General features: G+C 36.8%; 1 protein-coding gene across 1 annotated transcript in view; it reads right to left on the bottom strand.

The window, feature by feature from the left end:
• Positions 1 to 13,512, bottom strand: part of USP9X (ubiquitin specific peptidase 9 X-linked) — an 80,554-nt gene that overhangs the window by 59,938 nt on the left and 7,104 nt on the right. The window contains exons 4-11 of the mRNA XM_086477383.1: positions 10,816 to 10,928; positions 9,838 to 10,056; positions 8,569 to 8,684; positions 8,069 to 8,320; positions 7,854 to 7,992; positions 6,107 to 6,259; positions 1,989 to 2,093; positions 290 to 496 (exon numbers count right to left, since the gene is read on the bottom strand). Coding sequence (XP_086333509.1) covers positions 290 to 496; positions 1,989 to 2,093; positions 6,107 to 6,259; positions 7,854 to 7,992; positions 8,069 to 8,320; positions 8,569 to 8,684; positions 9,838 to 10,056; positions 10,816 to 10,928 — 1,304 coding nt within the window. The remainder of the gene's footprint in view (positions 1 to 289; positions 497 to 1,988; positions 2,094 to 6,106; positions 6,260 to 7,853; positions 7,993 to 8,068; positions 8,321 to 8,568; positions 8,685 to 9,837; positions 10,057 to 10,815; positions 10,929 to 13,512) is intronic.

Raw genomic sequence — 13,512 nt, 5'->3', positions numbered from 1 at the left:
TTACTTTGGTAGGGTTCTTTTCCAACTTTTGCAGTGTGGTCATTGCAGTACATCACCAATTGCAACAAGACAGGCAAACTGATGTATTCCACTCTCTCCAATTAAAGCACAACTGTGTTATTTAAAATACATCCCGTAACATTTTAGAAGTACCTGGATGTTGTTAGAATAATACAAATCTATGATAGGAACACTTCAGTTAAATTACCAAACCCCTTGAATTTTTCATGGGGGATGGAAGGAAACTCTCAGAGACTAATTTCACAATAGAACATACCAGATAACTCACCTGTGAACAGCTGTAATCTAAGATTTTAATATGGGCACTAAGAGCCTGGTCCATGATATCAACTGGCACATCATCACTATGAGCCAAATTCCACAAAAGGTTCAGCACTTTGTGGGCCATCACACCATCCTTGTCATCCTCTGCAAGACGACGAATTAACTCAAGTAGTTTCTCACGCTGTTTCTTGCTTGCATTTGTCCAACTTGCCTAAGAAAATATTTTATTTGATATGAAAACCAGTCTTTTTTTGAATTCCACACATAACCTGCGCTGTTAACAAATGATGCAACATCATAGTGATGCAACTATATAAAGAACTTGCACATTAATTTCTTTCATTAAAAATAAATAGCACATTAAATCAATACATAATTCAGACACAACTGAATAGCTCTTCTAGTGTTTACAACTAAAGTGTATTCAACTTGAGACTTTAAAAAAAAGGGGGATCTTTACTTAAAGATCACAGATGTGCTTGTAGAAGTTAACATTACCATCAACAAGTTCACCAACAGTCAAAATAGAGTGGACTCAGCTGTTTCTTGCAAATGCTTTCTCAAAACTCCTGTGCTTATAATACTTACAAGATGTCTTTAACTTACAATCACTGAGTAAAATTTCAGTATCACTTGTGCCTCCGAATCTGACTGAAAAAAAGGCCCTCTGCATTAAATTAACCTTTTTCTGAGAAAGTTTCCAATATAACATTATTTCATCTTCATCTCTAAACTTGTGACAGTTTACACGCAGAATTTCTGAACCTTTAGTTCAGTATTTGGATTACGGAACATTAGACTCACATTCACCAAACTAAAGGACCCTCATTAATGGGCACACAAATTGCCTGTAAGCCAAAATGGAACCATAACACATTTATCCAAAACCAGAGAACAGAGACAACAAAGCCAGCTTGCATTTTCTAGTACAGCAGATCATCTCCCAAAATGGAAACAGTAAAATAAGCTGGATAGCACAACTACTGGAAGCTACAAGTGTTAATATTAGCATATATAAAAAGCCAGTGAACCACATAAACTTTCAGAAACAGGTTATTTTGTGATGTGAATGAAATCATTATATGTTCATAAAAATTCAACATTATATTCCTGAGACTGTTTCACTCCGTATCCATGTTAACCAGAGAAAAGTCATACATGATAAAGAGGAAGTTGGGGGAGCAGGGAGCAGAAGTCCTTTATCTCCTCTACTGAAAGATTAAAAGTAGCAATGCGCGGCAAACTTGATGAAACCCACTCCAACGCCAGGAGAAAAACATTATTTACTAAATCACGACACTTAATAATTTGGAACAAATGCAAAAAGGTATTTAAGATAAATAACTTATTTGAAAAACTCGATATTCCTAGGATTACTAAATGTCACTTTAATACTACAGGCCTCAACAGATTTGCATTACCCAGAAGCTTTTAAACCATAAAACAAAACTGTCAATTAAACTAGCGTAACTAGACCTTGCCTTAGACAGGGAGTAAATTGAAAATGTCACATGAACGCTCATTAAAGAACAGCACAATCTAGCATTCTAATATTAAATATTACAGACTGTTGCTACACATTCAGAAGTCTTTCAACACAAGGAAACTGCCCATATCTAAAACAGCAGACATTGAAAGAGTCACAAATCTGTACCCAACTTCACAACCCATTTCCTGAACACAGTCAAAAGACACATCGTTACCTTAAAACAATCAAACAGGTGATCAAGCTGTTCAGGAGAGAAATCCCAAGCTAATTTTGCAAGGAGATCATGTACGTTTTTTACAATGGCTTCATGTTTTCCTGCCTGTCAAGAAGACAAAAAAGAATAAAGGAACATTTGTAGCAATCTGTATTAAGTCAAGCAGCAAGACATCCTACATCATTTTTACAAGAAGACTGTTTGAAGTGCCCAGCAAGAAATGCTGATGCTGTGGGAGCAGTGTAACAAACTGAATACTTACTTCCCTGGGAAGTCACAATACTTAAGATTTCCCTTTTATGTCGAAGTATTAAGCGCACTCTCTGTGTGTGCACGTAAGTTTTTATTTAGACTATAAATACTATAGTGCCACAGTATTTCTTTTTTTTAACAAAATCATGCTGGGACAGTAAACAACAAAGTCTAAAAGGGTACTCTAACTTTGGAATCAGTATTTTAATTTAATGTAGGTTTTGTTTTGGTTGTTTCTGCTTCGTTTGGGGTTTTTCGTGTTTGTTTCGCAGAAAGGACTCAAAATCCACTTGCTCAACAAATTTCATTGAGGTGTTTTAAGCTGTAAAACAATTTTTAGTATTTCCACATAGTTTCTCAGGCTGCAGTACATTCTTTGTGCTAATGGATTCAGGGAAAACTAAAGCTCCCTATTACAAACAATTTTTTGGCAGACAGGATTTTAAAGTCCAGCAGCTTATAAACTTATTAAGTCTAACAGTTACACAACTAATGGCAGATGTTGAGTTATATACTAGACACTGTTTTAAATGAGAGTTTGGTGTATAATCCAATTTTGACACTTAAGGAGGAAGACAATAAGGAAAACAGCTAGTTCGTTTTTACATCTGGGTGAGAAGAAAATTTCCTTCCTACATGCCCAGGCTGGAAAGTGTATCCTGTACTTTAAAGCTGCATTCAAAATCAACAATTTTGGACTATGTGAATCAATACCCAATTTACTGTAGAAAAATTTCCTGTAAGTGTAGAATAAAAAATGCAAAACAAATACCTAGAAAACAAACTCCGATGTAATTAATCTTGTACAGTATTAAAAATGCATGCATGAGCACTTTTGAAATTAACTTCCTTCTAAAAGCTTGCATAAGTAGTTCACTTCAAAACAAAAAAAAAAAAGAGACTAATAGCTTTGTCACATGCTGCACCATAAAGTTTTCTTTGAAAAAGTGAATTTAGGTAGTAATATTCGTTTTCTTGTTATGGGTCAGATTATGAGAGAGGGCATTATTACTAAACCACTTATTCCACTTGATTTTGCAAAACACTGTACCATCTTTTTCCCTGAACTGTTTTTTTTTCTCTAACCATTTCTCAGACAGAAAGGAAAACCGAGAGCATACAGGGCAGAAAGGCATCTACAATATAACAAATAAAAGGAGAAGTATGCTGGGGGTTGGGGCAAGAATAATAATAATAAGGCAGATAAAAACCTTGTCTTGGGAGGTTTGTAGCAGACATGGGGACAACCTTAAGAACAGAAAAGGCTGGGGAAGCAGTACAAGGCAGTAGGAAGAGGTAAGGAACCTGGTGTGGGAACTGTCAGCTTGCTGTGTAGAAACAGGGAAGGCACCTGTAAAGTTCTAGTTAAATGCTCCAGAATTTAAGTAATAAGACTCCTACACTAATCTCTGCAATTTTATTTCTTGTCCAGCTGGATCTTTCCCTGCAATTCAACAGGCTGCAACTTAATGCTTGCCTTTAGAGACTTCCAACATTATTCCTTGAATCAAATGTATTTTGCAAGCACTCACTTTGTAAGACACAAAGACGCTTAAACAAAACTTAAAATTTATGTTGCCTTCTAAACGCAAAAGCAGCATGGTTTTATTGCTTTTCAAAACTACTTATTTTTATTCTAGTTGTATACTGAGATTCTCAGGGCACTTCTGTACCATCAACTGTAAATTTGTGCATGCTCACTCCCTGAACCGAGGCCAGAGCAAGAGCTCTAGCCTGAAAGCAAGACCACACTACTGCTGCACTGAGCCAGAGCTAAAATAGCCTGCCTGTTATATAAAGCTAAACAGTAAATCAACTCCTCGCTACTGAATTTCATGCTCCAGCTGCTCTTAGCAGCAGTCATTTAATAAGAACTTCTAAAAACTACTAAACACAGGACATATTGAAGTTGGTAAAAGTAATTCTGTATTAGCAGATTTTGGTATTCTTACCTTTTAGTCTATTTTAATTCCACAGCCAAAGCCACAGTGAAACAATCTACTCAAGTAAGACCTACTAATTTCAACTTTCACACACACACACACAGAAAAAAAAAACAGGACAAAACCGCAGCAAGTGCACTGTGGCAACTACCTACTGAAAGCGTTAAGAAGTGAGCAGAGTAAGCCAGGTATCTGAGAGCACGGGAGACTTATTCTTAAACGTTTTTTTTGCAACTGTTGGGGTGGACTATTCCCACCTTTGAAGGGTTGCTCACACTTTTCTGGAAGAATAAAAAGGTTGGTTTAAACTAGCTTATCCACACATCCCATTTCCAGGCACTATGAGTCATATAATTGCTTGGAAGACTTTTTTTCCAAATTTCAGACTTATGTTGTTTGGTTTTGTTTTTTGTTTTTTTGGTTTTTTTTTCCCTAAAAGGTTAGGCTCTCATATAGCTAATAGAAGTCTACTAACAGCAAACTAACTTCTCAAAGGCCTTTTTTTTTGCCCCCACAGACTTCCTACAAAGACAGTCTGGAAAGGTCTACAGACCACAAGCTGAAAACTAACACTATGATCACAGACCTTACTTCAAGTAACCTGTGTATTGCTCTGTTACATGAGGTAATTTTCTAAACAGGACTTAGAGATAATGAGAAAATAAAAGACTTCCTGCCTGTGCAGTTACTTATCATGCTGGAATTGAAGTCCAGAGATTATGAAGTTAGTTGAAACATCAGAGATCTCAAGTCAACCCTCCACTGCATCACCTGCAGTCCCAAGTGCTTTAAATGAAACCTGAAAATAGCATGTCCGAAAACAGGGACACGGTGTAAGTCCACTGAAGCCAAACTGTTACCGTTTCAGAAGAGCACACGCAGAGGTAAACTAGAGATGTAATACTACGCAGCTCCTGTATTAGCCCTTGTCATGGTATAACCCCAGCTGGCAACTCAGCACCACACAAGCTGCTTGCTCACATCTCACAGTGGGATGGAGAGAATCAGGAGAGTGAAAATGAGAAAACTTGTGGGTTGAGATAAAAAGTTTAACAGGTAAATCTTTTGCTTTACCTACACAGCCCCACATAACCTACTGTGAAGAAATTTAACTCTATCCCTGCCAGAACCAGTAAAGCCCTCTATCTTGGAAACCAGATTTAGCCTTCCCACACTCAAAAGACTGGCCTAAGGGCTTACTTGTAAATTAAGTTAAGAGTTTCACTACCAATTACTTAGAACAAGGATATATGTACTCATGCTTGTTCCTATCCTAAAATGACCTTTTATTTTCTGCCTACTCAATAATTAATAATGAGTTTGTCACTTCAGCTGCCTTTTGTGTATGCTAAACTCACGCAGCCCACAGCTAGGAAGCCCAGCTTCACCAATCATAGAAGTAAACGAGCCAATATTGCAAAATTTATGGTTTTAAAAAAATAATCACTACAACACAAAGGAAAGAATTTGCCATTAAATAACTTCTAGAACAGTCATCATTATAAGCCTTCTTAATAGTGTTCTATCCAGGAAAAATTTATACAACTGTGGTGAACTCAGAGATTAGCAATATATATTCTTAATGCATTTTAAAATATTAAGTCATAATGTACCATGTTCTTTCATAATCTTGACTTTGCTCAATGTTGAGGGTTCCTTAATACTTAAAAAGAATTATCTTTGCACCATGTTCTGAACTGTTCTTTTAGACTTTACACACATGTGTAGTTGACACCTTCTACTGAAGACATTTGAGAAGACAATTTTGAGATCCAGGAGCCCAAAAAAGAACACCATGTGATTTCAAATTTTTCTTTAGCTTTATCCAACACCAAGCGTAAGAAGCACAAGTCATCATCTTCTCAATACAAGACATACAAGATCCCTTCTGCACAGTAGGAGACAAGCAGTTGAACTCTTTACCTGTGCAGCCCAAATGTTGTCAAGATCCTGCAAAGTGAGGGCTTTCTCTTTGATGACAAAACGAAGAATTTTCTCTAACTTCTCTACGTATTGAGGTTGATGAAGACTATCTCTCAACACAATTGATAAAATATTATTCTGCTGGATCCATTCCTGAAGATAAAAAGAAAGTAGTGCATCTCAAATTACTGAAGTGCTGTCACTGATTCTTAAGCTAAAAAGCAAAATTTCAACATGTTACAGATTGACTTTATATACAATATTCTAATTGGGAGAAAGGAGAAAGAAGCCTCATAAGAGGAAGGTATTTATCTCTAACTTTAATTTCCTCTTTAAAAAAAAATCAGCATTTTAAATAATTCAATATGCTAGTCACTGTGATATCTTCAGGGGAAATATTTTTTCAGGCATATTCAAATCATGAACTCAAAGCACAAAAATGTTCAAACAACTTCAAACATAAAAAGCCAATGGGAAGAACAGTTAACTCTTCTATTCTAGGAACAAAATTGTTCTTTTCCATTTCACAATCATTAAATATCAAAACCAAATTGTTTAACGCACTTCTAGCGTTACTGGTATGCCTAAAGTGTATCGCATAAAAAGGACATAAGTAAGGACTGAAATATAAAGATTAGATTATTTAAGTACTGCCACTTACAGGGTTTTTTAAATACCTCTAATTGAATTAGAGACAAATATTCAAGCCATATTTAAGTAGACACAATTTTTTTCAGTGGTGTCATTGACACAGATTAGGGTCATGTGGTTTTTTGTTCCAAGTGAAGCAAAGCAGTGTGTGCCTTGAACACGGAAAAAGAAAACAAATGTACATAGCATCATTCCTTCCAACAGTGTCCCTGGATTGGAGACTTACAATATTCAAGCTAGTCTCATGAAATACTTAAATCTAGAAGTTTTAATTTAAAAACAGAAGTCTCATCTGGGATGCCAAACTATAGGGAGTATGTAAAAGAGAGACCTATTTCTTCCTCTCGCCTTAAAAAGTCAAACTGCAGTCGCTCTTTTTTTGTCAGCAGTCCGTTTGCAGATTATAAGCCTCACAACAGGTAGCCAGTCACAAAGATGGGGTAGAAGAGTGTAAAAATTACTTAATGCAATCAAATTTCACAAAGATTAAGAGAAAACTGTCCTTATTTTAACTTTATACATATTCATTTTAATAGTTCCCTACATGTGCACTCAAGCATGAAACAGTAGTCAAAGTATGTAAATATTAAATAAATATATAAAATAGAAATGTGACATCTAGAACTTCCTGCACCGAAGAATCCAGCTTCTGAAATCTGAAAAGCAGAGTAGTTGCTTAGAACTCTAATGAGAAAAAGTTACTTGAAGCACAAGTTACTTAAATGAACATTCAGGTTTTAGGTACAGTGGCACTAAAGTTTTAAATTAATCACACCTGTTTTATCCAGGTTTTTTGCTTTTTTAAACACTATATAAACCCCATACTATTCAAGGATCCCTTTTCAAAGCATGTTTTTATCAGCACTCAAAATAATTCTTAACAGCAGCTCTGAAACAAATACAGCAATTTTTTTTGCAGAAAGACTACTACTAAAATTACTTATTACCATGACATCATACCTACTGTTTATAACACTAGATATGAAAATTTAGCACTGTCTGCAGGATCCATAATATATAGCTACTTCCACAATTAAAGTAATAAGGCGAGGGGGGGGTATCTGTTAAATTAATTTCAGTGAAGAGGAGAACTTACCGCCATTCTTTCAGCTGTAAGCCACTCTTCCTCTTCAGGATTACCATGCCGATGAGTATAATATGACACACTGGATATTACTTTGTTAACTTCATTTAGTGCATTCATTTTACCATTGAAAGAAGAAATTTGTAACAACCTGTAAGAGAAATTAAATGTAAGAAGTGTGACAAAAATGCCAGAAGCAGCATATCATATGAGGAGTAGCATCTTACCTAAGTATCATTTTTAACCTAAATATTTCTAAGTTTTTTACAGTTTCTTCCTGTCCTGGAACTCTTGAAGCTAAGTTCTTTAGAGATTTGATTATCATCGACAGAGCGTCATTTTTGGCTTCATTTTTTGCTTCTTTTTTCAGTTCATCATCTGTTAAATTTTCTAAAAATTGTGGAACCATTTCTATAATTGGAAGGAAATATTTCTTCACTGTATGTAATGTTAGAAATTCGTAACATTGTCCAAATGGCCTAAAAAGAAAGAAAAAAGGGATCAAAGTGTCATAATCAGTAGTTTTGTACTATTAAAACAGTAAGAAGCAATTCATTCAAGACACCCAAGTCTATTTACGAGCACATGAAATGTTAAACACAACTGGTTAAGTGATGGAGTGAGGGGAGGGAAGTGCCTCAAGAAAAGGCTAAGCTTTGTGCTTACACAGTATTTTACCTGGTCCAACTTTCTGAAATATGTGAATTATTATTTTTAAAAAACTTACTTGATGAGAGCTGCAATTATCTGAACATTCAACGCTGATCCACTCATGAACCGATCATGCAAGATCTGAAATCCATTTAATGTGCCAAACTTGTTGATAAGATCTACTAGCCAACCCTGCAATATAATAAAGAGTTATTTTCTGACATTTACAAATTACCGTCTAGAAACACTTTCAAGGACATGGCAGTAACAAAATTTGCTGTAAAAAAGGCCTTACACAATAAACTGTTAGAAGGTAACAGAACTGACAGTGAACTTGCTTATACAGTTTAAATATTCAGTTTTAAGGAAATGCTTAGAACTAGGCAACGTGATCTTTCCCATTACCACGTCAAAAAACAGACGCTGTATATTGGTTATTCAAATAATTTTATCAAATATATAGGAATAAAAATGACTATACTTCAGGTTTAACTTTGGCTGCTAAGTTACTACAGAAGCTATGATGATTCTGGTATTTCTTTTCTGGTCCTGGAGGTGACTGCACATAAAAGCAGAAAGAATGAAAAATAACATTCTTCTAAACACAGTTAGCAGTGCAAGGAAGTCCAAGGACACAGAGTTACTTATCTTTGGTTCTTATATACCAATAGTTAGCAGTACTACTAAAAAGAAAAAAAAAAAAAAGGAAGAAAGCAATAAAAATATAACTTGGTTAGCCTCTGAAGTTGTACCAATGTCATTTGGAGAAAATTCTGAAAAATTCAGACCCAAGAACCAAAACAGATTATTAATACGCACTAGTTCAAAAAAAAAAACCAAAACTCCCATCCCACCCAAAAACCCCCCACCAAATCCCCAAACCAAAAACAAACCCAAAACCACACTGACACTAGTATCCCACATCCAATCAAAAACATTTCTCCCATCACTGGGAAATATAAGAAAAGGGAGACAAAATTCCTACTTTATCACATAATCTACTCCTTACAATATGTCACCTACAAAATCATGTGGCGTGAGAAGGTAAATCCATCAGCTGGCAAATACAAGCAAGCCAATTAACACAGTAGGAACGGCATTCCAATAGAGTTGTGCCAGCTTACCACAGAAACACATGATGCAGTTTGTGGACCAAAGACTGAAACAGTTACACGGGGAAATTCAACCAATCATGAACTAATGTGCCAGTCAAAAGCAGCAGAACATCTCAGTGATAGAGAACAAAGGGGGATTTTTTCCCCTCTAAAAACACTTCTCTATGGCTACTGTGTATTAGGTAACATTCCATAAAATTAAAAACATGGCTCTGAAAACGCTGTTATACCTTTGGTGATCGTGGGTCAGGAGGACGGGCAAAAAGTTCGTCTTCAGCAAGCTGGACTCCTGCTGGAACTGTTTCTGAGGGACGAGTACCATTGTACAAATGGAATTTGCAGTGAGGATTTAAGGCCATGGCAAGAAGTTCAAGAAGGGGAAACCAATCTTGGGACAGCTTGGCCACACAGAGTTCCACTAGTCGATGAGTGTTGTTAATAATACATCTCTATCAAGAAATAAACAACAACCAAGAATATGGAAGGTGACTGTACAATGAGTATGAACTATAAACTCTGAAGCATTTGTACCTAGCACGCACAGTTGCATAAGAGTTTTACAACGTTGTATTTGAATTTGTACTTCCTCCAATAAAGGCTTTAAACTATCTGTTTTCAGCTAAAAACTAAATTTAGGAAAAAGACACAAATATTTTTGGTTAAGACATTCATGATTCACCACTGAACTATTAACTTTTCCATCTTTCACCCATTTCTCACACAGATTTTAATTTGCTTATTAAGACCTTCACAGTTTCTCATTTGGCATGTGACTAGCTGTCCAACAAATAGTTTTACATTCAAACAGCTGCTACAAACACTCAGAAGTTAGCAGGCTGCTGAAAGCTTTTACTAAAAAAGCAAGTTTTCATGTCCTAGCATGCACAGAAAAATAATAAGGTTTCTACACATCTGGCCAAAGACAGCCTGCCTAACAAGAGCTGCACCACCGAACATATAAAGTTCAGCTCCTCCCCATATCATCTCCCATGTTTTATTTTCTGCCAAAAACACCAGAGGCAGAAGATGAAAAAATAATAGAAGGATGACTTTCCTCCCCTCCAAGAGCCATGTATACAAGAGTTCTCCCAGTTCTCTGCTGAGTTTCAAAAATGAGATTGTCTCTGCAGTCTCCTCATAGTCACAACGACGGCTCCTTTCTCATTTAAATTACTACGCTTTTCAGAAACACAACTTCAAAAACTCACATGAATCTCAAACTTCCAGCCGCTCACTGCCTCATCTGTAAGGATTTTTGTGAAAGATATTGTTAACCCATCTCGAAAAAATCGCTGGCATGCTTCGCTTTTGACATCAAGGCCTATTTTAAAATAGAAAAGAAAAAAACCAAACTATTAGATTCACAATCTCACCCATTGTTACATGAACTTTTAAATATTGAAAGTAGCAACTTGGACTTCAAAGGTTTGGCGTTCAAAGTTTCAGAACTATTTTAAAAAGAGGAGCCTCGCATGAAGATAAACTTCTGTTAAGTTTGAATGCACAAAAACCTGATGAATTAATGTTCTGGTAAAGCCACCTCAAAAATTGCATTATTTAGATAATTCTGAAATTATTTCAAAGACTTGTGATAGGTTGGGTTTGGGTTTTTTTTTTCCACACTTGTAATGTTCAAAGATATAGTAGCTAAACCTAACAATATGTACAATCTTTTTCTTCCACTCTTCTGGTGAGCATGCATTTATGTTCTCTCTCATTCAGTTGCTACCAGTAAAACTCAAGTGAGTGAAGAGGAGAAAGGGTGAGATCTGCTCTGCTTCCCAGACACAATTAACCTGCAAAAATAAACACGAATCCTTCTGTCTCTCAGCCTCACCTGAAGTAGTTTCTCGTAATTCTGCTGCCAGGACCCAAATCACCCAGACCCCAACACTGATGTAAACCTTTGCAGCCACCATACATCAAGTTTAAAATTAAAGAACAATGATCCATACAAATGTTCTTTTAGCTATTTTAAAACTCGGGACTTACTTATAACCCAGTATTTCAAAAAATCTGTACTTCCCCTTCAAAAGTTCAGTTAAAAAATCTAAACAGAGATAAAAGTCAACAGTATTGAATAGGTATTAGTACACACTGGAAACAAGGAAAGCCATTGGGCACATTATAAAAAGCAAACTGTGATCTGCCTGCACAGTTTCTTTACAGAACAAGTTTAGTTTTCAGTCAGGGAATCTTAGCATTCAACAAGCCAACAGCATCCAGATTCACAAAAATTGTTATCACCACCCCCATGCCCTCCCCTGCAACATCCTTAATGAGGCATCCTGACAGTAACTTCCACTGGTTTGAGGAGGATTGATTTGGGTTACCAAATTACAGGTCCTTATAGTCACAAACAACTGTACAACAGAGGTTTCTTTCAGAAATGGTCACAGAACATCTGCCCTGCTTGTCAGTACAAAGCACAAAGGCTTTCCAAACTACTGTAACAGGGCTTGCTAGCCTATACTCTTACAGTGGGTGCAGCTGTCAAGCAACTTCAGTAGGAAATCTTTGGAGAGCCCCTGTCACCTCCTTGAAAACTACTCCAGTGTTCCCTCTTTTTAAAACTACCAGAGGTACATGACATACATATGTGGCCAAGTATAAAAACTCCACATTATCTTCCTATGTAGCTTGCAGTCTGGATAGCTGACATCCCTACACTAGATAGTAAGTGCTAAGACCAGTAACAAAAGGCCACAAGCCACAGCAATGACAACATGACAAAAGAAGAGAGCAAGACATTGCTTAAAACTTAGGCATTTGTAGTAAACAAAGGACTTTGTTAAATTAACTCTTCGAGGTGGTAAAGATGTCAACTTCACCCTATACAAAACAGAGGACAGGGAATGCATCCAATGTGGTCAACCTGACCTAGGGAAAATGCTCCTTTCTGAACCCAAAAGTATCAGAGAACTTAATTCTTGAATACTAATTTAAAGCAGGTACTCAAGAGATTACAATGCTCCTCAGAGTACCAGTATACTGCACTGAAACATTTCTCAAACTTTCAAGTACTTCTTGGACCACCTCACCCCACAATGGCTGGCCAGCTGCAGTCAGCAAGACGTTTCAAACCAAGGTCAGGAATACCAAAACAATAGTATGTTTTAACACACACTGTCCTTTCTGTACTTCGCTGAACTTGGAAAGAGAGGGAAGATGTAGAACCTTAGAAGATACTTGTATGACTCCTGGATATACAATGACCTTCTACCTTCTCCCACAATGCTGCATTCTGCAGAAACAACAGATGACACTTATGCAAGGAACCAGGACTAAGTAGGTGTCTACAAGGATCGGAGTATCATCAAAAGCACGGTATAGGAGTCCTAGAAGACAGCAGGTTGGGAGAGGAAGTAAGAGCATTCCAAAGACAGCGAAAAGAGAAACAGCAATTACACCAGATACCTGGTATCTACCGCTTGAATCAGATTTGGTATCACTAACTCTTAGGTAAGACCGCATTTTTCTCCCTGTTGTCCAAATTCCGAGGGCAAAGAAGGATAAGGAAGAACACAAGAGATAAGCAAGTGCATGCAGCCCTGAGCCAAATATTTAAAGAAAACTTGGAGAAATGGATTGTGCAGTGAGAAAGAAGTCATTATGAAAGGAAAAGATGCATCATACAGTATACAGGAGCTGCAATTAGGGGATCAGAGGAAGAACACAAGACCATTTGACTTCTGTTCTTATGCTTAGTAGTCAATTGGCCATATAAACCATGCAGAGCGTATCAACCCTGCCAGAAGAGCAGAAACACTCTAGGTCCACAAAACTTGTCAGTCCAGATGCAACTGTATATGAACAAACTCTGATGCATCTGAGGGGTACTCAACAGTAAACGGTTTGGAGCACCAAGGCCCCAAGCAAAACCACCTAGCTCCTCTTCTCCAGGA

This window comes from Leptosomus discolor, chromosome 1 (assembly GCF_034619465.1).
Source record: "Leptosomus discolor isolate bLepDis1 chromosome 1, bLepDis1.hap2, whole genome shotgun sequence".
Classification (NCBI taxonomy): domain Eukaryota; kingdom Metazoa; phylum Chordata; class Aves; order Leptosomiformes; family Leptosomidae; genus Leptosomus; species Leptosomus discolor.
The sequence above is the reverse complement of the archived record's forward strand: the minus strand, read 5'-3'. Positions and strand labels throughout refer to the sequence as shown.